Here is a 24,942-nt window from a genome sequence, read left to right on the forward strand (position 1 = left end):
AAATTAGTTATCATGTGCAGTCCATTCTTCTAGACCTTTCTGGAAATGGATTGGAGGTCGTTGAGAGTCTTAGGTGGTCTTGATCTCCCCCGTACAGTCCATACCCATTTCTTGACCTCATTCCTGCAGTTGAGCTGTGCTCTGCTTGTCTCCAGGAGCCAGAACAAGGGTGTTTGTCCCAGGAAAGTGCTGCCTTACCTCTGTATGGCCCCTTCTCCAGCCACATCCTGTTCTTTCTCACAGCATGTTATTACCAACAATCCTTGGTTGTTGTTACCAACAATCCTTACTTGGCTCCACGACTGTCCAGCTATTGGTGTTTGAGATGTGCACATTAGCCCCGTATCTCCTGGGCTTCTACGGACATGCAGCCAGTGTAAACACACCACCAGAGGAACAGAGTGATTTCCATCTGTCGTGATTGCATTTTAGATGTTGAATTAATGATCTGATTAAACAGTACACATTTGCAGTACATGGGAAGGTCATTTGCAGGAAGAAAACGGGCCGGATGGTAGGGATGACTTGGTTGAACAAGTCCACTTCCTTTGCACTGAGCGAAGGTGTGTGACACAGATGAGCAGCTCCTGTGACATGTGAGAGCAGTGAGCTTGCTTAGGAGAGTAGCATTTTGATGCACAAGGGTAATAGCTAACAGATTTTTGCAGTACCATATGGTGTTATTAACAAACAAATCGTATGTTAACTTGACAGCTCTACCTTCAAGCTAACTTAGTCTGCAGCAAACATTAATTCCCTTGAGATGAAATCTGGAGCAATACTAAGCTTTGGGATCGTATCCAGAGCAGTAACAGTAGCGCAGCAGTGATGAATGTCAGGTTTTCTAACCTCCAGTATATGTGTTCCCACAATTTATTGGTTTCTTTATCAGCTTTGTGAAAACACAGCAAACCAAAACCCGATCGGAGCAGGTGGGACGAGGAGCGTTCATGCATCTGCCTAACAGCACTGCAGGGAGAGGAGCTGCCGTTTGAAACACATTTTTTCTGGTGCAGAGAGCTGTGATAAACTGATGGATATTTCATATGGTGCACTCTGCTGCTGAAATTCGAGCTGCAGCTTTGCTTTGCTGCAGCCCTGGGGCATGAGCTAATTCCGGGCTGGGAGACCCAAGGCAGCGAAGGGCAGGAGCAAAGGAGGGAATGTGGTATGTGGAGGAGGGAGGAGGGCGAATGGGTACATTACTTTTAATTGCCTTCTTGTTTAACCCCCTAGCTGTTTTCAAATTTTCTAACTGAAATCTCATCTTGGTACAGTGTATAAATCCCCTGAATACGAATCTCTTGGATTTGACCTGACCGTAGAAAGATTAGTTTCCATTGGATACCCTCATGAGCTGCTCAATTTTGTGTATGATCCTGCATTCCCTACCAGGTAAATGACTAACAGATACCAACCCAGCCTGCTTGAGGCCTTGAATACTTGTTCTGTAAAGTTTGTAGGTGACATGTGAGGCCAGGTTTTCAGAGTTGTGGCTGTGATGCCTGTGGCTGACCACAGATCGTGGGGAAGGAAGAAGCAGACTGATCCAGTATGTGGAGGGCCTTTGCACACATGAATCCATGCCAGCAAAGAGGGAACGTGCAAGAAAAGAACCCTACTGAAAACATGGTCCAAAAATAGCCAGAGACACAATTGGATTGGGAGTGAAATCAAAATGAGGGGGAGAAGGAGCTGTCACTGTCCAAGAGGCTGCTGGGATGTCTCAGAACATTTTTCTTTAATGATTCTAATTAGTAGTGTCCTGGTGCATAAGACATCCAGAAAATTAAGCTGACAGTAAACAGTAAAAATGGGACCAATCCAGTTCACCTGTCTAAATGAATCAAACGTCAAAAGCATTTGATTTAATCAGAATCAAAAAAACTTTTTGATTTCATAACTTTGCACCGAGTTAATGGTGCAAAGTTACTGAATTCCTACATTTTGCCTTTTGGTGGTAGAGGTGAAAAGGACTTTGCTTGTTTTAAACAAAGCTTTGGATCCAACTCTGCACCTTTAAGTTCTTTTCACTTGTGCCTTTGCTGGATTTTGCTTTTTTGACTCCTTTGGAGCTTCTTTAGAAAAGGCTGGACCAGAGGGTCTGTTGGCTTGTTCCAGTTTCAGTCTGGCAGCCTCCTTCCTTCCCTCTTCTCGGCATGTTTTGCACTGAGACTGCTGCTGGTTGTGCCCTTGCCCATAACAAGGCAGTAGCCCTTTACAAACCTGTGATGAAGACTCCATTAAATCTACTGCCTTCATCCCAGGCAGGGGACAGAAGGGATATCCCTGTGGGAAGACTGCCTTCTCCAGATACAGGCTGCTAGATAAGTGAAACAGAGTTTTGCTGGAGTCAGAGCCAGGAATGTCCAAAGTATTTTGTGCCATAGTTACACTCCCCATCTGGCTCTGTCTGTGACAGAGTGATGAAAAAGAGGAGAGAAATTCCTTTATCACACCTTAGTCTTCCCTGCAGCCCAGCAGGGGTGTCAGGGAACCACAAACACAGGTGTCAGATTTGTGACCCTGTGGAAGGGCCCCACAGCCTCCCTGGTACGTGCTGAACTTCTACAGCTAAACTTCTGCTGGGTTAAACGGTTCTGCTTTCAGGTGTGTGGGGAGCACATCAGGTATCCCTTTCACCTGGAGGTGCCATCCTCTGGTTGCTCACCTGCCGCCAGGTAAAAGGGACAGTAGGGACCCCATCTGCAGAATAAGAGCAACTCTGTTCTGATGCCCCACGCCAAGTAAGGAAGGTGTTCTAGAGCTGTTTCTAGCTGCTAATAAAGTGGTCACCACTTGATGCACTCGCTTCTTCATATCTAAAATTGCTTTCTTAACAGAGGCCTGGTGTTTGATACCCACTATGGAAACCTGCTGAAAGTTGATGCCTATGGGAACCTTCTGGTGTGTGCACATGGCTTTAATTTCCTCAGAGGGTAAGTGCCAACTCTTGGCTGTTCTATTTGACTAAATACACTCTTTTGTGTCACTGATCCTTAGGGCACCCATTGTATAAGGAGTGGCAGGGACTCCACTAACAGCAGATGCTGTGTTGGTGTTCCTGCAGCTCCAGGATTAACTGGGGATGCATTGAGGGTCTCAGGCACAGCCTGGAAAGATCTGTGCTGGCACAGAATGTGTGCTCTGTGGAAACCTGAGGTGGCTCGGGGAAGGAACAAGCTTGCTCTACCCTGTTGTGTTTCTGACCTGTGAGGGTGTCAGAAGTGAGCATTGCATGCCATTTCCTGCAGCCTTCCCTGGAGACTTGTGTTTCTCTTGTCCCAGAGAAGGTGCTTTAGGAAGCAGAGAGGACTGTAGAGCCACGTGCCTGATGTGTCCCAGGAAATCCCCCCTCCCACATCCCTGCTGCAAGGGGGTATGGATGAAGGCAAGGGAAGCTCAGGGCCCTCAAGGTGACAAACCTTGTCATTGCAGACATGTAAGTCCTTGCATCAGGAGTCCAGCATTTAGAAAAAGCCATTATATATGCACTCAGCTTCTTCTTTGAGCCTGAAGTGATCTTCAGAAGCTCCAGAAATTAAGGAAGCAAGAATAATGAAATTCCTTTGGTCATCACCACTCTGCTGATTAATTCAGAGGGCCCCAAGCAAACCTCCTGCAGCAGAGAGCCCTGTACACCCCTGCTGAAAGCTGCTGGGAGAGTGGAAAGCAACACATGGAAGGTGGGGGAGAGCTTAAGATAAGCAAACAGTGACAGTACAGATGATTTAAAGCATCCTCATAGCAGCAGCTCGGCGTTTAAGGTCTAGCTGTGGACTCTCGACCACTCTGTGTCCCTGTGTGGGCTCTGCTCAGTTTGCTGACTCAGCAGCGAGGGCTTTGTCCTGGCTCTGGAGCGACCAGTGGATGCACTTTTGCTCTTGTGGCAACAGTGCATGTGGGAAATCTGGGTGTTGATTAAAGCACAACAGGCTTCAGTTAGTGGATCCTGCTGCAACTCTGTTTTGCAGGTCAGCACTATTTTATCCTCGTTATGTTCTGTGGTTTCATTTTTCTCCACCTTATCTGTTCTCAGGCCTGAAACACGGGAACAATATCCAAATAAATTTATCCAGAGGGATGACACAGATAGGTTTTACATTCTGAACACATTATTCAATCTACCAGGTGAGTCTAATGTGAGCCAACACAGGCCTTTTTCTGTGCCTTTTAAGCCAATAAAGCTTTGCTAATGTCATACTCTACTTATCTGTTTGGGGTTTTTTACATGAACTTTCTTCCTTCGTGCACAGGGCCTGAAGCTATCTGGGTCTATGTTCTCCTAGTGTTAAAATCTTGCTGTGTTTCTTTGCAGAGACCTACCTGTTGGCTTGCCTAGTGGATTTCTTTACTAACTGTGACCGGTACACGAGGTACGTGTTCCCTCTGCTTCGAGGTGCTGGTGGAACAGTAAGATTGTTACTATATGTCTCATGTTAACTCGAACCATTCTAATAAACACAGAAGTAGTTCCTCCTCTCAGCAGCATTACATTTAGTTGATTTCCATGGCACTCTCTTTGGTGCTGGAAAGAGGGAGAAAGAGCAGCACTCTGATTGCTCCCTCATTACCATTCATCTTTAGTAAAATGCTGCAAGCTGCACAGTCCCAGTCTTTTTTCCTTGTAATACTGTGGATGAGAAATAAGAGTTGCAGTCACAGAAAGGTGTAGTACTGCTGTGGAGGCAAAGACATTCCTGGGTAACACACAGATCCTGCTAAACTCTGGTTATAGCCTTAAGTCTGTGTTGTGATAAAGTAGTAGATAAGAAACTGTTATGGTAGAATGAAAACACAAGCTCCAAACAGCATTTTGAACTCTCTCCTTGATGTGTTTCTTAACTGCTGCTGAAATCTTTCTTCTGTGTCCTCACAGCTGTGAAACGGGATTTAAAGACGGAGATCTCTTCATGTCCTTCAGGAGCATGTTCCAGGATGTCAGAGATGCTGTTGACTGGGTTCATTACAAGGTGATTGCAAGGACTCCTGGGGACGTCTGTAGTTGTAACTGGGTTAGATGGACTGGTTTGTAACTCTTAAGATGTGCAGTACCTCTGTTGGGCAAAAGCCCTGCTTTGCCGCCTAGTGAGCAGATAATAAATTGCAATTGTATGTGAGTAAGTCAAATCTGAACTGCCCTCCTAGCAAGGGAACATATCTGGTTTGGCTTCCTTTTTATTGTGCCCAGATTCCATTTCTGTACTTTATTCATGGGGTTTAGAGCATGATGCCATGAGGGTGTTTGCAGTTGAGGTCCACAACTTGTACATTGTCCTAATTATTAAAGCAGTATTCTACTGCCAATTGTTTGCATTGGTACTATCTTATGTTGCCTGAAACGTACCTGCATGAAAGAGAAAAATACATCATCTGTTCTCTATCTAGAGAGGAGACACAGTTCATCTTCTTCACACACTTGAGAGTAAAATTTTGTAAGCATTAACATCTGGTTAAAAGACCTAATTTTCTTATTCTCCCTCATTTAAGGTGTCTGTTGGGTGGGATAGAGAACCATCACAAGATAAAGCTCACAGTGGTACTAGTGGTGGTCCTTTTAGCCATGCAGAAGTTAGGAGTCTTATTTTTCTTTCCTTATGCAGTGTTATGTGATACATGTTGGAGTTGGCCTTTGACTAAAGCGTTATGGTCAGTGTTGGAGACAGGTCATTAACTGTCTTGTTTGGTATGGCAAATCTATTTTTTGTTTGTTTCTATTGTATTCCCTTCTGAAAGGGTTAAAATGCTGTTGAAGTGGATTATTTACCATGGTGAGGGAATCGATGGATCACAGAGTTTGTGATGGTCCCTGCTACTCAAAGCCTCTCATCTCTAGAGTCACTGGTTCAGATTCGCCCTGGTTTGTACTTTCACAGCATTTTAAAGTGTGAAAGTTGGCATTACTTTGATGTCTCTTACATCCTAAGTTTCCATTACCTCACTGGGTGCTGTTGTTTCTATTTCAGGGATCGCTGAAGGAAAAGACCCTTGAGAATCTGGAGAAGTACGTGGTGAAAGATGTAAGTGTGAAGTTACTTTCCTTGTGCTATGTGACATTCTGTACTGACTAAGCAGGCAAGAAATAAACACGCTGATTTGCTTTACTAAATCACAAGATAGCACTGTGATTTCTATTGTAATAACCAAAGTGGAAGGTTTGGGCGCAGCTTTTATCCTGAGACAGTGATCCACGTGATTTCATATTGATGTGCACGTTTTTTACATAAAATATAAAAGCCAGAGGAAATGTTATCATGGGACACAGGTGAATATCCTGAGAAGGCTCGTGTTATTTCTTTTGGTGGTGAAAGCAACTGTGTTCCCTGCCCACATTTCTCTGCCCAGGCAGACCCCTTTTTAGAAAGCAATAGCTGAGCATCTCTTTAGACAGAAGTATTCTTTAGCCACCCAACCAAAATGTTACACACACTTTACCATGAGGGACTAAAAACGATCCTGAAAGACTCACCCATGCCCAGTTTCTTGATAGCCCCATAGTGTGTGTTCAGCACGTTGTGTGTGTTCATCTAATTGAACAAACTGCAGCAGTTCCCTTACTTTTGCCCCTCTGCAGTGTGCAAGGCCCCTCTGGACCACTTACATTATAGTTATTCTTTAGTCTAGATGAGCTCTGTGGTACAGCATCACTTTAAAGCAGTTTACTTTGTTTCTAGTTACATGCCTACAAAATTCTTATGAAACTGTTCTGTGAGGTACTCAGCTATTCTGGCAATGGACTGAGATTTCTGATTCAATAAAAATAGCCCCAGGAATAAATTCTCCATAATTTGAGGTTGGAATTATAATGCATTCCAACCTGTGGCTCGTGTGAGCTCAGATTTCACCTGTCTCTGGGCCCATTTCGGGAACGGACTTGGAGCTGGAGCAGATCGGTGGGAGCAGCACAGGGTGCCTGGCACTGTGGCTGGCAAAGGCACCGCAGCCCTGCTGAGCCCTTCCCCCTCGCCTTCCTCCCCTGGGCTGTGCTCTGGAGGGGTTACATGGATGGACCAGCAGCATTCCTGGCTCTGGCCTGTGCAAAACACGTGAGTTTGCTTGCTTGATGGTTTGGTTTGCTTTGATCTTTGTCTGGTGGGATCACAGTTGGGAGTGTCTTTGCCATGATGAATGTCTGCAACTTTTGTGACTTGTATGTCCCTTGGCTTTCAGGGAAAGCTGCCACTGCTTCTCAGCCGCATGAATGAAGTGGGGAAGGTGTTTCTCGTCACAAACAGCGACTATAAATACACAGATGTAAGTGCTGCTTGAATGCTGTGTTGGTTTATCATGGGATAAGCAAAAGCCAGCCATTCATTTGTTGTGTGGGTTTTGGTGGGACGTCTAGGGGAGAATCATGTGTTTACTGATCTACATGTAGGATGGTTTGGTGGTGGATGCAGATTGTCATGAGTCATCTTTTGTAGTGCTGGTTCTGGTACTGACCTGATATGGGCCTGGCTTAAGTCCCTCTGTGCCTCATTCAGATCTTCAGCAATTAAAAGGCAGAAAAGGAAAGGGATACTTGTTTTGGATTTCAGCATCCTTTAAAATGCAGAAGTTCCCTTTCAAGTGAGATAGTCTGAGTACAAACAGGTCACCAACGCCATGGTCCTGGAGAGGTCTAAGAGCCAGAAAGGGCTGTCTGCTAAGCTGAGAAATCAACATGGTTACTTCCAGCTCCAGGTGAACGTCAGGGTGTTGCAACACTGCTAATCTGAAGATTTATATGATGTTTTAAAGCATTTCAAGATATACCTGATGCAGTGTGCAGTTCTGAGGCAGCTGTTACTTGATTATAAAAATTAGTGGTTTAATTCCTGTCACTGTCCTATTCCATTCATTTTGTCTCCAAATCTTATGCTGACTTTTGTGTAAATTCTGAAAATAAAGTTCTGTAATATGAAAAGACAAAATCAGAAAAGTATGCTTTTATAAACTACGCAAACACATGTTTAAAAGCACATATTTAAATTCTTTCTCTCTTTCAGAAAATTATGACTTATTTGTTTGACTTCCCACATGGACCAAAGGTATGTGAATTCTAGACTGCAGTTGCAATAGCAACTGATGTGCCTAATTATCTGTGTAGCTGGAAAGCATTTTAATCCTGCTTCATTGACTGCATGGGATTAGTTGCTTTAATCTGGTTAAAATACACTTGCTGTTTTGTGTCCTATTTGAATGGGATCAAAGCAAATACAATATAACAAAGAGAAAAGAGGCATCATCTGGTCTCAAATGATAATCTGTGTTAATGATAACATTATTTTAGTGATAAAACAGTTTAACTGTGGCATTTTGCAGCCAGGTTTCTTAGAAATAATGTGCAATATTTTAGGTGTTGTTAAAAAAAGCCTTGATGGAAAGGAATTAGTTTTATAAAACAGCAGAAGTGTTCATGCCCAATTGTGCCTTGACTAGGGTAACTCCAAACGTTTTAGTCATGCCTTTTTTATGTTTTTCTGATGTCAAAACTCAGCACTGCAACTTTTGGAGACAGGCTGATGACATAAAGTTATACTGCTCTTTCAGTCTCCCAGTAAGAGGCTGAAAAGATATCTTTTCACACTGTGCTCTAAAAGTAGAAGGTGGCCAAGGGAGACATTTTGAGAGCATAGAAACTCACCACAGCTGATAGCTAAAAAAGCTTTTTGCTGTGGTCTTGGTCTCAGAAAGTGTGGAAACATGGAGTTATGAAGGCCCAGTGTCCTTTGGGGCAGGGATGTGATTCAAAGCCGTGCTCTGTGGAACAGAGTCCAGGCATTTTCCTGCTCATGGAAAAAGTACCAGCATGGCCTTGTAAGACTGAAGCTATGGAGTTGCATGTGTCTAGATCTCTGCAGGATGTCACCTTCAGGAACAGTGGCAAATTATTATCATTTACAGCACCTCTTTACACAGCAGCTGTGCTGGTACGTGGGTGTTCAGTGCTGTCATTGTGGGCTTGTGGCAGAAGGGAAATACCTTAGGAAATAGTATTGGCAACCCAGAATTGTACAACAAGAGGCAGGGACTAAGGGATTTTAATGGACTCTCCTGTTAAACTCCCCGTGGTTGCCTGTGTTGTGCCTGATTCTAGGGTTTGTTTTTGCCTTTGCAGCCTGGGAGTGCCCATCGGCCATGGCAGTCCTACTTTGACCTGATCCTGGTGGATGCACGAAAACCCCTCTTCTTTGGGGAGGGCACCGTCTTGCGGCAGGTGGACACGGTGAGCGCTCAGTGGAGGGCACCTCCATGGCTGGCAGGGCTCCTGCACCTCCTGGGTGGCATCTCTCAGTGACAACACACAGTGTTTAAACAGGACCTGTGCAGGGATGGTGGGCTGGAGTCTCCTCTTAGTGATTCCTGAGCACCCCCTTACCTGGGGCACAGCAGAGCTCAAGGCTTTGTTGACTTCTCTAATATGTGACAATAGGAAAAGAATGTGGAAAGCCACCTCTGGGCTGCTTGGGAGTGAGAGACAGACAAAGAGTAAAATATCAATAGGACAGAAAAGATCCAGACCATCAGCTGTTCAGTACTAACACAACGTCTCCTTCCTCAGGTGACTGGGAAGCTGAAGATTGGCACCTACACTGGCCCACTGCAGCATGGCATCGTGTACTCAGGAGGTGAGGCAAGAGCCCTTCTTGGTCTGTGGAGTGCCCCTGATGTGGAAAATGCACCTGCTCTGTCCCTAACCCTGGCCCTCCAAAATGAGCCACACGTTTTCTTTTGGCTTCCTGTTCTGAGCCATGCTCTTCTTCTCTCAGGCTCTTCAGACACAGTCTGTGACCTGCTGGGGGCCAAAGGGAAGGATATCTTGTACATTGGAGACCATATCTTTGGAGACATCCTCAAATCCAAGAAGCGCCAGGGCTGGCGGACCTTCCTGGTGATCCCTGAGCTGGCGCAGGAGCTGCACGTCTGGACAGACAAAAGCGGTCAGCAGCCAGGCAAACCCCAGGCCAGGCTTTGCTCTTGCTTGCCTGGTGCTGCACCCCTGAGAGCACCAGGGCTTAGGGGTGCCAGGGGAGAGATCACCCTGGTTTGCCACTTCTCCTTTTGTCCCTTTTCCCTGGGTCTGGGTGCTGGTAGCAGGAGCTGGGGCAGCTCTCCATGGGCTGGTCTCAGGGTCACAGGCCCTTCATGTGTGATCAGCCACATGAAGAACCTGCAGCTGGGTGGGATTGAATTGTTCCCCATACTTAACCTTGCCCCCAGAAATCCTCCTTCTCTGACCATATAGAGCCATGGCATCTCTGGTAAAAAGTATCTTACAAGACACCTGGCTTATTCTCCCTGTGATTCCTGAGCCATGACTGCTCTCCCATCTGCAGGGAGTCCCTGCTCACCAGCCGCTTCCTCCTCGTTCCTCCCACTCCCTCTGCTGCTCTGCTGCCAAAGTGCCGTGTGTTTCCCACCCACCAGCGCTACTGCTGTTCTCCCAGGTTTGCCCTTTGGTGTGCTGAATAGGGCTGGGGGTTATGCAGATTGCCCCATGGCTGGTTGGAAGGTCTTGGTGAGAGCTGCAAAGGTTCAGCCTCAAAACTAAAAGGGCCAACCAGAAACCAAGACCAAAATTCTGCCAGTGGCACAGAGCGTGAGTGACCCCTCTCCCTGCCCAGTGGCCATGAGATGTCGTGCTCCCTGCTCCAGTGTCCCTCCACCACCATGTGAGGGGAGCGGGCAGGGTGGTGGCTTTGCTTTCTGCGCTTTTCATTTCAACAGTTTTAACTTACCATTTCCCCCTTTCTTTTCTGGATTTTCCAGCCCTTTTCGAAGAGCTGCAGAGTCTGGACATTTTCTTGGCCGAGCTATACAAGTGAGTGTTCAAACAGCGACAACTTTCCTGCTGCCTCTCCCAGCTGAAGAGCAGCACTGACAAAACTGTGGGGTTGTGTTAGCGGCAGTGCTGCCAGAGCCTTGACTCAGGCCTGGGCTCTGCCCACAAGACCAACCTTCCCCTCCAGACCAGCCTCCCTCCCCCGAGCCCCATCCCACAGGATCTGGTTCTGAAATACTTTTCACACGATGTATTTACCTTCTCGCCTGTAACTAGGCATCTGGACAGTAGCAGCAATGAACGCCCTGACATCAGCTCCATCCAGAGACGCATTAAGGTACCAATCATCAAAACCCCTTTTCATCCTTCTGGATCCCAAAGGGCTTGACAACCCAACCCCACTGCTCAGCCCTGAACTGCTTTGCTCTGCCTTTGGGTGGGCACAGCAGGCTTGGCAAAGTCACTGTGTCTTAACTTACTGGTGTCACTGGCACTCCCGAAAGGCAGCCTGGTCTGGAATGGGGTCCCTTTCCTCCTGCCCACAGCAGCACTGACTGTCGGTGCTCACTGCTGCAGCTCGTGGTGCTGGCACACACAGGCTTGGAGGGGCTGTAGCCTCTGGTTCAGCCGGCCCTAGGGTGCCAGCCTGGGGTGAGTGCTGGCCCTGAGCCCGCTGCCCGCTTCCCTTCTGTTAGCTGGGGCTTGGCCGTGCTCTGATGCTGCGGGATACGAGCACAGAAAGCCTTGCTGGAGATCCTTGCAGGTCTCACATAGCCCCCAGCCCTCAGGGTGTTCCAGCATGGCTCCAAGGTTACAGCCTGCTTGTCCCAGGATCTAACCTGCCCCTTTCCTTGTAGAAAGTGACCCACGACATGGACATGTGCTATGGGATGATGGGGAGCCTCTTCCGCAGCGGCTCTCGGCAGACCCTGTTTGCCAGCCAGGTGATGCGCTACGCTGACCTCTATGCAGCCTCCTTCATCAACCTCCTCTACTACCCCTTCAGCTACCTCTTCAGAGCCGCCCATGTCTTGGTGAGTTGCAGATCCCAGGGAGGTGGGCAGGGCCCCCAAGGGTGCCTGTGCTTGTGTTTGTTAACGCTTCCACAAGGCACAGCAGCACCTTGGAGAGCTGGGTGGCATTTGATGCACCATCACATTCTGGGGTTTGCTCTCCATGTGTCTCAGGGAGGGGCCCTAGGACTGGGACACCCGTTGCCATCTCCTCTCTCTGTTACATGTGCAGATGCCACACGAGTCCACAGTAGAGCACACGCACGTCGACATCAACGAGAAGGAGTCGCCGATGGCCACGCGCAATCGCACCTCGGTGGATTTTAAAGATTCTGACTACAAGCGGCACCAACTGACCCGTTCCATCAGTGAGATCAAACCGCCCAACCTCTTCCCCCAGGCACCTCAGGAAATCACACATTGCCACGATGAAGATGACGATGAGGAAGAGGAAGAAGAAGAGGAGGAAGAGGAAGAGGAGTAAGAAGGAAAAGGCAAAGATAAACCATGACTCTAGCAGGAATGGATTCTGTTGTTGGGGCCCTTGAGGTGATGGGTTGGGGGTGTGATTCTTGCAAAGGCACATTTTGAAAGTATTTGGAAACTTTTAACAAATTAACACTAATTAGGAGGAGACCCTTGTTTTCAGTTTTGCAGACGGTTCAAAAAGCTGATAGATTCTGCCTGGGTGGTGCATTCAGATTGGACTGCCAGCCTGTGCTGTCATGCTACTCCCATTACATTTAGGGATGCCGCATGTTTCTCCCTTTCCCATGATGTGTTTCATTTGATTTTCATTTAAACAGTGTCCTGTGAACGGTTTTGCCATTTGTTGCATTCTCTGTGGAGAAAGAAGGGATGTGCTGGGCTATGCAGGAGACAAAATGATCCAAATTCTGCTGCCCATTGGGTTGCTGCCCTTCACCCTCTGCTATAGGGTTACATACTCCCCTCTCCCCATGTTAGACAGGGTGTTGCTGTGCCTTCCAGCATTCAGTTTACCTTCTGCTTGGTGTGAGTTTCTCTGTTATAAGTGGTTCGACTCCTCTGGCCATCGTGGATGGCAGTGGGATTCCAGTTCTAGTGTATCCACCACTGTACACATTTCAGCTTGTAGACAGACGCTTGTCACCCTCTCCCAGTGTTTCCAAGCTCTCTTTCACCATCAGCATGTGACACATGATTTCCAGTGCATTTCTCAAACAGCTGAGCCGCACACTGTGTTCCCAACTCCTCTAGTTTCAGCAGAAAATATTAACCCAGGGGCTTGAGGCTGCTGCTTTAGCATTACGTTACTCACTTTGTGTTCCTTCTGCCTCCTGACCTTTCTGTCCTCTCAGCTTTAAGTGAAGCATCCCAAAGACAAACCCAGCCACCATTTGGCATGAAAGAGCCTGTTGTGCCAGGGTGCTGCGGGCCCCATGGGCCTGCCCTACACTAGGAAACAGCACATGCCACAGGGCCGGCCCCACACTGAGAGCCGGGAGACTCCAGTCTGACTGGCAGCTGCCCTTGGCTTGGTCTGCTGCGGAGCAAGCAGAGCCTCATGACAGGTTGCTGTGGGCAGGGCTGTGTCCCTGGCCGAGGAGGGTGACGGCTGCAGGCTTCTGTGCGGGGACTGGGCACGGCCCCAGCGATGGGCAGGCAGTCCTTGTACCTGAGCCCGAAAAGCAGCCCAGGGAAGGCACGGGGCCAGCACACAGCTGGGCAGCAGTGCCCTGTGGTTTTCCTCTGTGTCATGGGTGCAGCCTCCTTTACTCCAGCCTCTGCCGTTCGCTGCAAAGGGATTACAACAAGGGCCCTCTTGTAACGAATTCGACTGTTGTTTCAGTACCATAAACTCATTTAATTTCTTTTTTCATTTTAAAGTACCTTAGGAGAAAATAAAAAAAAAAAAAAAAGAAAAACCACACCACCAACATCTGAGCAGGAAACTGCTGCTGTAGTGGCAGTTGTTCAAGTCAATAAATGATGATGTTTCTAAGAAATGCCTGTGGCGTGTTACTGAGATGATAAGGGCTGTGCTGGAGTTGGTGAAGAAAGATGGGGCTAGTCTCTGGGGATCCCAGCAGGATGGGTGACTGGGGAAGATGGAAAGCATCTCTGGGAACTGGTTGTGTGAAACACTACAAGCAGTGGCTGTGGGATCTGGCTATAAGGGCATGCCTGGTCCACAGATAGCCCCAGGAAGCACTGGTGGGGTACAAGGCTTTTGTTATCACCATCTGCATCAGCTGGGGAGGCAGGGGGAGGGCAGGGAAACGTTCTGGCTTGACCACAGAGAGTGGGGAGATTTTCCATGGCAGGAAGGGCAACATCCTCACCCTGCCACTACCTCCAACACTGTGCCCTTCGAGGACTGTTTCCCACAGGCATCACAAAGGACCATCCCCCCACAAATACGATGTGTGTGCAGGGTGGCACAGGGGCACCCCCTCCACCAGGGGCTGCAAACCTGGTTAAACAGAAATATCCAAGGAAGGTCAGTGCTGCCATGGCTACAGCACTGGCCAGCCTGGCTGGGACAGCTCTGGGCACTGCTGTGCTCAACCCTTGCCTATAAACAAGCTCCTTGTGTCAACTCAACCACACCTGAGGAAGTTCTCCATCTGCACCACCACACAAGGATATTCAGTACCAGGGCCCAAAGTGCCAAACAGAAAAGCAACACTAAATGGCAGCAGCTGGTGGCCAACAATCAACAACTGACCCTACAGGGTCAGTTGAAAACCCCAAGCCCAGCACTGGGTCCCTGACACTTTGATTTTGGGATCTGGAAAGAGCAGCTAACAGGTACCCACAGTAAGGCTGGCTGCAGGAAGGATCTGAGGGAGCTGTTCCCGAGCCCTTTCACCAAAGGGCTGGGGAACGTAGCTGGGCTCTGCTATGTTTATATGTTGTTTCTCCAAGTATAGCCACTTGAATTTTTTAAGCTTTAGCTCAGCAGCCAGGGAGGGTGTGTGGCTGCGGGAAGGGAGCTTTGGGGGGTTCCATGCATTCCTCCTTCCAAACCAGTCACCACAAATAGCTCACTCCCAGCCTAGGGCTATTTCTGACTGAGATGGGGAGAAGAGTCTTCAGGGCTGGAGCAATGGAAAGTATTTGACCCTCACTTCATGGTGGGAAAACGTCAGGCAGAGCCTGATGGACACCCAGGCGCAGCTCAGTGCCCAGCCTTGTGCCATCCTGTCTGTCCTGCCCTGGGGCTCCACCATGGTGCTGTGGTAAGAACCCACTGACCAAGAGCCACAGTGAAGCCTCTTGCCCCAGCTGGCACCTGACACACAGCCACAGCCCAGGTTCCCAGCCCACACCTCCGGCAGGAGGCTTGTCTGACCAGCTGCCACTTCCCAGAAGCTCGTGGCCTGGCAGAGCCCCAGAAAAGCTCCCATCACTCACTCCCACCCCAAGCAGCAGGCATGCTTTTACCCACCAGTGGTGATCTCTCCTGCAGCAAAAGCCTAGAGGAAGCGAGGTGAGCACGCAGGGGGGACAGGCCTCACCTCGTGCTCTGAGCTCTCACTGACCTGATTTCCGATCTCTCCCTTTCCCCTTTGCACACACCCACCCTGACTGCTCCGCCGAGCCCGAGGGGGCTCACAGGGGCTGCACGGAGCAAACTGTACCAGGGACAGGAGCCGAGGCTCACTGCCCTCAGCCACAGCCCTGAAGACTTTGTGTGCTGGGCACTGCCAGCCAGTACTTCTGACAAGGTCAGTCACCAGACCTGCTCCCAGCCCCTGTTCCTTTACACCACCTCCTCACTCAGCAGGACGAGGGACAGCAGAAGCCGTATCTGGCACACAGGAAAGGGTGGGCTGTTTGTCCACCAGAGTGAGCGAGAAGAGATGCTGCACAAGGAACTCAGCATGGGGTCACTCTCCTGCTCAGAAGTGTCTGTCAGTGCAGGCTCCACACAGCTCTGCTGCCAGAGTCACAGCATAAGGGGAGCAGGCTGCAACACCCAGTGCAGGGGGATGGACTGACTCACTCCACCAGCTGCTGCCGTCCCACGGAGTCGCCATCGTCACCAGCCACGTCCCTCAGCGGCGAGCCCCGGTCACACACGGACAGACAGACAGCATCTACGCTTACAGACAAACAAACATCATCTGTGGAGAGCAGGTTGTGAATAAGGGGTTTTTATTACTGGAAGAAAAAGACCCTCACCCTTGAGGGAACTTCAGAAAGAGGAATTCAGCTGCTTGCCATTGTCACCAGCTTCCCAGCCAGCGCCTGATCAGCAACACCCCCAGCACGTCCCTCCCCGGCTTGAGGACTCGTGAGCCCAGACCCACTAAAGCGAAGAGCAACACCTGGCTCTAAGAGAGCAAGATCCAGCCTCTCTGTGGCTCTTGGCAGCTGGAGAGTAAAGACTGTTGATGTGCCAGTATCAGAGATCTGGGTCTGGGATCACCATCAGCCCCACCACCCGCATGCCAAAATCCGTCCCTTGGAAATGAGGGGGGAGCATGGAGGAGGGAAAAATGCATAAACTGGAATGTTCAACAGAAAAAAAAAAATCATCATTTATCTAAAAAGAATAGAAATAAACAAAATGCTTTTAAACAAAATCACAAAATATACAAATAAATCTGGTACAAAATAAATAGGAAAGATTGGAAATCTACAACAAAATTGGAATAATTATAAAATTAATTCGTATGACAATCAGTATATGAAACGTATACACTTCATTCAGGATTTCAGTTGTGCTTATTCAGGTTTATGTACACACATGGAAATACTGTAGTTAGAATACTACAATCCTGGAAACCCGAAGTCATGTACAATATGATACAATTCGCAAAGATCACATACGATGGCAAGTAAGACAGAGGGAAGAGCCGGCTGGAGTGGCTGAGCGGGATTAGACAGCCACGAAAATGCTCTATGGAGGGAGAGCCACCACGCTCCTGAACAGGGGGACCAAGGCCGAGCCAGCAGCAGCCGGGACAGGGCTCGGGGCAGTCAGGAAGGACCCGACTGCAGGAGAAAAGTTTGGTGGGAGCCCTCTGGCTGCCAAGCACCAGCCAGTCATGGCTCCCAGGAATGCTTCTCAAGTATTTGGAGTTTCAGATTACACGTGTTTGGCATCTGGGCGCCCGCCCAGTGATTCAGGTATTGAGGCTGGCTCTGCTCGAGAAAAAATATGCCAAGAACTCTGAGGTCCCTCACAGCAGGGCCTGACCCTGAACCGCACATAAAGCCACCCCTGTGCTCAGGAGAATATGGATCAAATGGGACCAGAGCACTGCTGCTGGGGTCCTGGTAGGTGTCCACTCTCCAAATTCCATGTGGTCTCCAAGGAAGGCAAGAGTCCCTTGAGCAGCATCTCCTACCCTTAGTGTGAGAAATGAAGACAGGTTGGCTGCAGAATTGCCTGTTCCTGACTGCTGGACCTCCTCCTCGCCTTCCTTAACACTCAACTAAACCTCAGCGAGAAGAGCAGAGGAACGGGCAAGGCCGATGCGAGCGCAGCCATGGCAGAAGCCACACTGATGAATCCAAACCAGCACAGTGCAGAAGGACAGAGCACGTACCCTGGGTAAAAACCTGCTGGCCAAAACAGCCCAGCCCAGCCCAGCCTGCTGGGACTTGAGACTTTAAAGCAGGGATGACACTAGAGCTAATCTAAGCCCAGCCAGTCTGTCACTTCTGAGAACAGAGGAGCTCACCCGGAGCCCCTCACCCTCCCAGAATGATCTTTGGGCGAATCCAGAAGACATGCATTCAGTATTGGCACTTCCAACTAAAGGCCTATGATCCAGGCATCTGACACCTACTAATTTCTCACTTGGATTTAAAAGGATTTGGAACAACAGTGATGCCCAGAGGATAAAGCACCACCTCCTATTATAAAGCTATGTGATCAGCAAACAGTTGAGATGGGATGCTAGACTGCTTCGCCAAGCACCAACTGCTGGGACAAGTGCTTTCTCCCCAATAAATCCTGCAACCAACTGACTACCATGCTGCTTCCCAGAGGAAAAGACTACAGAGACATCAAATCCACTTCTGGAGCATCAGAGCCACCTGCAGCCTGTCAATGTTTCAGGCTCACGACAGCTGACAAACCTCCAGCCTGGCTCTGTGACAGGCCACTTCTGTGAAGTCTGGCCAAACACTTTCTGCTGGGGGGGATTAAACACCAAGCACTTCCTTAGCCAGAAATCTGCATTGCAGGGGCAAGAGCAGCCAGGGCACCATCCTCTGCAGGATCCCAGTGATCAGCCCTGCTCAGAGGAAAACAGGGCCCAAGGGCAAAACCTGAGAGGAGAATGCTGCTTCTCAGCTGGAGACAGAAGATCAGCAGCTTTGAGTACCGTATTTCCAAGGTGAAGAACCGCTATAGAGCCTGACCTCAGGACAACAAGAAGAAAATGTCACTTTGTCTGAATTCAGTGCTACCAACCTGTGAAACAACTCCATCTCCCAACCGTACCGTGGCACAGGCCAGCAACCCCTCCCCATCCCTGCAGCTCAGGGAAGGGCACTGGGATAACCTGGCATCCCAGGCTTTCTCCTAGGGAACACCTTGGCCTTCCCAGGTTCAGCATCCAGCTTCTAACGGAACTGCAAATACACACAACCAAATGGAAAAGCTCAACTGTACCGCCTTAGACCCACAACAGCATCCCCTCGCCTGGACACAGCCTCAAGGATGCGGCCACGGAGACTAAATAAAACACAGAGCAACACAACCCAGTGTGAAGCCTGGCACAAGGACAAAAGCAAGACACAGAGCAGGGACCCATAGATGTCCAACATCCTCACACAGAAGTGAGGCAAATATCACCACAGAGATCACACCAACAAGAGACCTGCAACTGATGGACCGAGTATAACAGCAGCACAGGGATGAGGGCAGCTTCCCAGCCCAGCCTGTGGGGCAGAGCCTGTCCTCTCCACTGGCCAAGTCAGAATGAAGGCTGCTCTCCCTTCTGTGCCACGAAGACGCCCGATCACGTTAGTTAAGCTCATCATTTCACCCTTGGGCCAAACCAATCCTCAGTATCCAAGGGCCAGGTACTTGTTTTGGTCCGTGTAGAACCGCAGTGCAGGGCCAGGCAGTGGGGGGGGCAGCATTCCCAAGGCAGCACCACACTGAGCCTTTCACCACATGCTGGTTTCCTGCCTTGTGCCAGCTCCACACAGCGTCAACGTGGGGACTCCTCAACCCTGGGGAGTCAGTCACCTTTGGGATGAAGCCTCAAGTTAGCATCACAACAAGAGGTCTCTACAGCATCCTTTCCCACCCCCAGCCCCAGTTTTCTACTGGTAATCCAGAGACTGGATAACTTGACAACTGGTACACAGGTACTAGTTTTAAAACCACAGACGTGTTGTATTGGATATCGTATAAAATATGGTACATCTTTCACGTGGGAATGATTTCTATAGATAGTGTAATTCTGCACAAGGAAGATGCATGTTCCAAGGGGTCCTGGAGAATGCAGCTGTGCTCTCCATCGTGTAGGATACTTACATAGGATGCTTGTGAGGAGACTGGGCCGCTCTTTGCCATCTGCACCCCCACACCCCTTGGCTGAGCTCTGCAGAGATCACAGGAAGCACCACCACTGCCCAAGCAGCCCCTCACACAAAGCTACCTCTTTGGTTTTCTTTGAGCTGATTTGATCTAGAGCCTGACACCACCAGTCCCAAATCTCATCCTCATCTGAGCTGGGCCCTGAAGGCTGAGAAGCAGCAATGGGTGACGTCCATGGGCCATCAGGGCAACTCGCCCTGCTCCCCCTGAGCTTTCTCCTGGTCTGAGGTGAGTGCAAAGGGCCATATCCTGAGACTCCTACTCTTGCCAGCTCCACCCATGCAAAAAGGCACTTAAAGAAAATTAAAAAAACCCAAACAACTGAAACAAAAAAGCCCTCTGCAGTGAGGAAAAGGGGAGTTAAGTCCAGGAGAAGAGGGTAAGAACAGACCAGTGAGCACAGTGTGAATGAATGGCTGCCCTGTCTTCCAGTGAGGCCTGAGAACTGCACCCCTTGAGCAGCCAGCTCCAGCTGCCCTGCTCATCAGGTCTCAGCATCATCCCATTCCTGCCCAGACAGGAGCAGGTGCTTGTGGAGGCAAAAACTGCATGAGAGGGAACTACACACGACTACAGGTTGAGAGCTGAAGCGGTGAGCAGGAGAAGGACCTACCCTGTGGAATTTGCTCTGCTGGTGCATCTGGATGGGGGAAGCACCTTGTCCTGCCATGCCAGCCTCAGGGCCCCTGCCCACCAGCCAGCCCGGACACGCTGCCAGCATCCCTCGTCCCACTGTGGGATAACCCATCCAGAGCTCCTCCAGAGCAGCAACCTTCAACTGCACAGGGATTTCAGGAAATGGGCAAGCTGGGAATAAACAACAAGCGCTTTGTAAACTCTGGAGGGTCTGAGCTTGCGGTCCACAGAGCAGCCAAGGCTGGTTTGCTAAGCCCACCCTGAGCCCCTCTCCTCTCAGAACTAGTGTGCTTCATATGATCTCCACATCACCAGAGTCAGTCTCGTTTGGAGAAAAATTCTCACTGGAAAGCAAGAACATTCCTTCACTCTTTACAAAGATTTGGCAATACACAGAATTAAAAAAAAAAAATCATAGTTACAACAGATTCAGGTTCATTTCGTTTAAAGGAAATTCAACCAACAGGAGTGTAAAAGTTATAATTCACAGTTGTGCATTTAAGATATTAGTGTTGAAAACCTCACTTCAAAGAACTCTTGTGCAAAATTGTATTGACAGTAGAAACCATGGCTAGATGCCCTCCCAGTCTCCCCCTACTGACAGGCCATCGTCCGCCCCGCTGCTGCACCCAGAGGCAGACGGACGAGGGGAACAAAGGCAGTAGCAGGAGTTGACACAGGAAGATGCAGTATCCTTTCTACAAGTCAAAGCCTGGCCAAGGTCTGAGGTCAAGTCCAACGATTCCCAAAGCCACCAGCTGGTGCCCTGCGCCGCGGCGACGACCGACTGGCCGCGTGTCCTTTATGGCACTGTGGCACAGCGTCCGGCACCTGAGCCCCCCAAAAGCAGGCAGGCAGCCAGCAAGGCAGAGAAAGTGGATCTGCTCGGGCAGGACACCTCCCTGCAAGGGCACAGACTCAGATGCTGCGGCATCTCCGGTGCGGTCAGGAGAGCCAAGCCCCGGCATTGGCAAACGCTGTCCAGAGGCTCAGAAGGGATCCTGAGCAGGGCACTGGGCTCCTCTGCTTGTGATGGTGCCCACCAAGAGGGTCGGGAACCCCTCGTATTTGTTAAACAGTAAAACTGTAAATACCCTGAGAACAGGGAGACTGGATTTCTTCCCCTCCAAGGAGAGGACCATGCTTTATTCTTCAAGCTAATTAGCAGTAGCAGCTCCTAACCCCTCTGGGTCAGGTACATATTTTCCATATGAAACATCTATGATCAACTATTTTTATGGAAATTAAGTGAAATTATTTCACTTTCCATTACTGGATCTGTACAAATGATGAAAAACAGACATGCAAAAAATTGCCTGCAAATTTTGGAACAGTGCAGCATGGGCAGAAGCAGGAGGTATTTGCTTTGGGATCACATGGCTTTGGTTGGAAAAACTGGCGCTTTTTCTTTTTTTTTTTTCTTTTTTTTTTTTCCTTTTTTTTTTTGTTTTTTTAAAAAGGGAAACAGACACTGAAACAAATCCATAACCTGCCATAAGAAGCAGAAGTCAGATCCAGGGAGCAACCTCATCCCGGAGAGAGCTGCCTTGACTTGAGCCTTCCCTCCTTTAGCAGGTTTGACAAAACGGATACTGCATCTCAAGTTCACCACTGAGTCAAACACTTCTGACAAACTTCTACATTCACAACACTAGATAAAAACTGGCAAGGTGAGTCCCTCGCCGAGGACAGACGCTGTAACATCTCGACATTTTGTTCTCTGAAAAAGGTGCAATATTGGCAGCTCTCTGGGAACCACAGGACTCAGGTCAGCCCGTGCAGCCCGTGTGCTCTCAGTGGTGGTGGACTGGTGCACATCAGAGCAAGGATGGAGACTAAGGAAACACTTTCAGATAGGACTCAAAAAAAGTTAATAAAAAGCTAAATGTGAGAACAAGGTTTTGGGGGGCCTGTTTTCCTCCTCACTGGGTGCACAAGCTTGATACCATGCAATTTCTGTGCTCCTTTGTGGGGACTTCCTCCTCATGGGTGGCTCCAAGGAAGAAGTGAACCCTTGCCATCGGGGAGGACAGCAAAAATTAGGGCTGCTTTCTGAAGCTGAAAGAGAGAGGAGGAGGGACACAGGCAGACCCAATTGGCTCTGATACCAGGCACTCCAGTTTCCTGTGGGGAGATCCTGCAACAGAATATTGCACCTTTCCAGCCACACAGAAGGACCGCGGGAACTTGCAGCAAGTGCCTTCCCCTGCCCGTGAGCAAGAGAGACAGGGCAGGTGTGCAGGCACAGAGAGCTCTGGCAGTTGCATTTGGGGCTGGGGGCTTCTCTGAGTTATGTCCAAAGAGATTATTCAGGTGTAAAGAAAGGAAGGGAAATGCTACATAGGCAGGGGCCATGGCAGGGTCTTGAAACACGGAAACTGCAATGCCCGATTTATTAATCCAGATACGGAGGGCAATGTTCACATTTTGTTTGAGACAGTACGGGAAGGGGAGAAAACTGGGGGAATAACTTTCTTTTTTTTTTATTTGAGGACTTAAGACTCCATCTGCGGGAGTGGGGAACAGGTGATATACAACTGCCATGAGGTGCCTCTTGCTAGCACCCAGTCTGCATCCAGATTTTTGGTGTGAAGGAAGTGGTTTCTGCTGCCCAAGGCAGGATGCCCTGCACCAGTGGCAGCTGGGTGTGAGGCTCTCTGCTCTGCTACCATGGTAATCCCTAAAATGGGTGTTAAAAGGGACAAGAGAGAAGGAAATGCACTAAATCCACTCAAAGGAAGGAACGTGGCTGGAAACAGCCTGGAAACGAACCTCTCCGAATCCCTGAAATGCAATACACTCGCGTCTAGAAAGCTTTGTCAGTCCTTGGAGAGGAGAGGATGGTTGTGACTCCTCAGCAGAGCCCATTGTTGCACTGGCAGAGGTATACTGTCACCTGGGGCACGTACTTTTGGTCTAATTGTAGCAGCATCTTTCACGTTAATATTAGATTAAAGGGGGCACAGGGACTGACATTCTGATATTCATCTATTGCTCCAACTCAGCATATTCTCTGTGATGTAGCAAAGGCTGTACATCTGCTCTGGCCCAGGTAATGGTGTGCAGAGCACTATGGCATGGGAATACTTAAAGCCTTGTCGTTTCAGGGTGCACACATTACTTCACCACGCAACTGTCAGAAACATCAGTGAAAAATCACCCAGTTACTTCACTATGGAAAATGATGCCCAGCTTTCATTTCTCAAGACTGTAGTTTTGCTACTTAATTTCTTTTCCCCAGTATCACCTTCAACATGGACAAAGGTTTTGGAGGTTACAAAACTGTAAGTGTAACAATGCTTTTGCCTGTTTTGCAAAGAAACCTTCTGAAATTTGAAAGGTCATCAAATACCAAAGTAACCACTCCTTCCCTGAAACTTAACTGGAAAAATGGAATAATCCTCATGCCTTGGCCCTCCAGGTGGCTGAAACCAGAGGTTCCTTGAAGCTTACTCATTCTTAAGACACAAATAACATACAAGTACCAGTTACTAACTTTTTCAACAGGGCAACAAAAAGGACCAGAGAGGGGTGAGAAGAGGCCTAAGAACATTGGAGCCAATTCACAAAACCATGATAGAGCCCATTTCAGGTTCGTGAAGGACAGAAACAATTTAAAACTCTGCAAAATACTTTTTAAAAACATGACCTCTCTTGAAAAAATAACTGGAGGAGCTTTTAAACTTCTCCATATGTGTTTGAGGAGGAAAAACCCAAAAAGGATCAAAAATACAGATAAAAAATAAACGTAATTCTACTTTGCAAGAAGAATTTTCATCATTCTCGAGGGTGGCTCACCATTCCCAAATTACTTTTGGGGCTTTAGTCTCTCTTTGCTCCTTTCTTCCTGTTTCTTCCTCTTCTGCTCCCAGAACGGACGCAAAAGTCTTTGGTCTCAGAACACTGGATGCAGCACAGTGTTGCAAGCACATACTAACGGTGTTCACACTCGGGGAGGAGGCAGGAAGGAGCGAGGGCTGGTCCTGCTGAGGAGAAGGGATGGGTGGGTTGTGGGGAGTCAGCTCCTAGATGGCTCCTTCACTGTGCATACTGTGGTTGGGCTTGTTGTGAGTCACACAGTTCTGCTCGTTCAGCAGGTTTGCTGTCTCATCCGGCAAACCGTCATGCAGCTCCGTAAGAGTCAGTTCGATTTTAGTGTTTTCACTGTCCGAGGACTGAGGTGTTTTGTCCATCCGAGATGCCATCAGGGCATTTTGGTACTGCTGTCTTGAGATCTGCTCCAAGAATAGGGAAGGAACAAAAAAAAAAAAAAAAAAAAAGTCAGTCACGCTTTTGTGCCTCCTGTAGGACACAGAGAGAAAATAAAGTGCCTTCCCTTTCCAGATGATCACACTTTAATCCCTCTTTACCTGTTCCTATAAAACATCCCTGCGCTTTGCAAGCCTAGAGCGTCCCAGCTCAACACCACAGCATGGTGACAATTCCAGGGAGGGTGGAAGCACAGTGCTGTGCGATCACCATGCTGTTCAAAGGCAGGGATTTATATTCCTATGCAGAGATTTTTAAATCAGACCTCCATTTCCCTCTAACCATGCACACTTTTAGGACCAGAACCAGAGATCAGCGAAGTCTTTCTCCCAACTTCAGTGAGCTCCTGGTGAGGGTCTAAGTGTCCCTATAGAGCCCAACCAGCTCTATAGTACAAGTAGAGCATACAGGCATTACTGTGCTTGTCTAGGCCAGCAAACACAGCAGGAGCTACAGCCTCATATTATAAGGATATTCAAATTCTAGAAAAGACTGGGGTCTCCATAGAGATTAGTCCAAATTAGCAACTCATGAAGTCTTCCACTGGTCTCTGCAAGAGCTGGCTGCACTCAGCAGAACAGTCATGACAGGAGCTGGCCTAGAGTGCAGAGTGTCACTGCTCATGATGCCCCAGAGGCAAAGAAGTCCACAGCCCTGTACATCTGCATGGGGTGGTGGAGGGGAGAATTCCTCCTGGAGCCACAAGC

The 24,942-nt window shown here is 48.8% G+C and overlaps 2 protein-coding genes across 4 annotated transcripts in view; one reads left to right on the forward strand and one right to left on the reverse strand.

Moving 5' to 3' along the window:
- The window catches only part of NT5C2 (5'-nucleotidase, cytosolic II), a 59,310-nt gene extending 45,544 nt beyond the window's left edge, over positions 1 to 13,766 (forward strand). For all 3 annotated transcript variants that reach the window (XM_027900830.1, XM_027900831.1, XM_027900832.1), the window contains 15 exons: positions 1,278 to 1,395; positions 2,844 to 2,939; positions 4,040 to 4,131; positions 4,319 to 4,376; positions 4,880 to 4,973; positions 5,967 to 6,020; positions 7,171 to 7,254; positions 7,989 to 8,030; positions 9,101 to 9,208; positions 9,545 to 9,611; positions 9,753 to 9,923; positions 10,753 to 10,804; positions 11,042 to 11,102; positions 11,623 to 11,799; positions 12,011 to 13,766. In XM_027900830.1, the coding sequence (XP_027756631.1) occupies positions 1,278 to 1,395; positions 2,844 to 2,939; positions 4,040 to 4,131; positions 4,319 to 4,376; positions 4,880 to 4,973; positions 5,967 to 6,020; positions 7,171 to 7,254; positions 7,989 to 8,030; positions 9,101 to 9,208; positions 9,545 to 9,611; positions 9,753 to 9,923; positions 10,753 to 10,804; positions 11,042 to 11,102; positions 11,623 to 11,799; positions 12,011 to 12,262 (1,526 nt within the window). In that variant the 3' untranslated portion in view covers positions 12,263 to 13,766. The remainder of the gene's footprint in view (positions 1 to 1,277; positions 1,396 to 2,843; positions 2,940 to 4,039; positions 4,132 to 4,318; positions 4,377 to 4,879; positions 4,974 to 5,966; positions 6,021 to 7,170; positions 7,255 to 7,988; positions 8,031 to 9,100; positions 9,209 to 9,544; positions 9,612 to 9,752; positions 9,924 to 10,752; positions 10,805 to 11,041; positions 11,103 to 11,622; positions 11,800 to 12,010) is intronic.
- Positions 13,767 to 15,904: 2,138 nt separating this feature from the next.
- Positions 15,905 to 24,942, reverse strand: part of LOC114066269 (metal transporter CNNM2) — a gene marked incomplete at its 5' end in the record, with an annotated part of 29,846 nt that continues 20,808 nt past the window's right edge. Inside the window, one exon of the mRNA XM_027900821.1 lies at positions 15,905 to 24,201. Within this exon, the coding sequence (XP_027756622.1) occupies positions 23,992 to 24,201 (210 nt within the window). The remainder of the gene's footprint in view (positions 24,202 to 24,942) is intronic.

This window comes from Empidonax traillii, unplaced genomic scaffold, assembly GCF_003031625.1.
Source record: "Empidonax traillii isolate 1590-97213 ecotype Southwest subspecies unplaced genomic scaffold, ASM303162v1 scaffold752:size306384, whole genome shotgun sequence".
NCBI classification, from domain to species: Eukaryota; Metazoa; Chordata; class Aves; order Passeriformes; family Tyrannidae; genus Empidonax; species Empidonax traillii.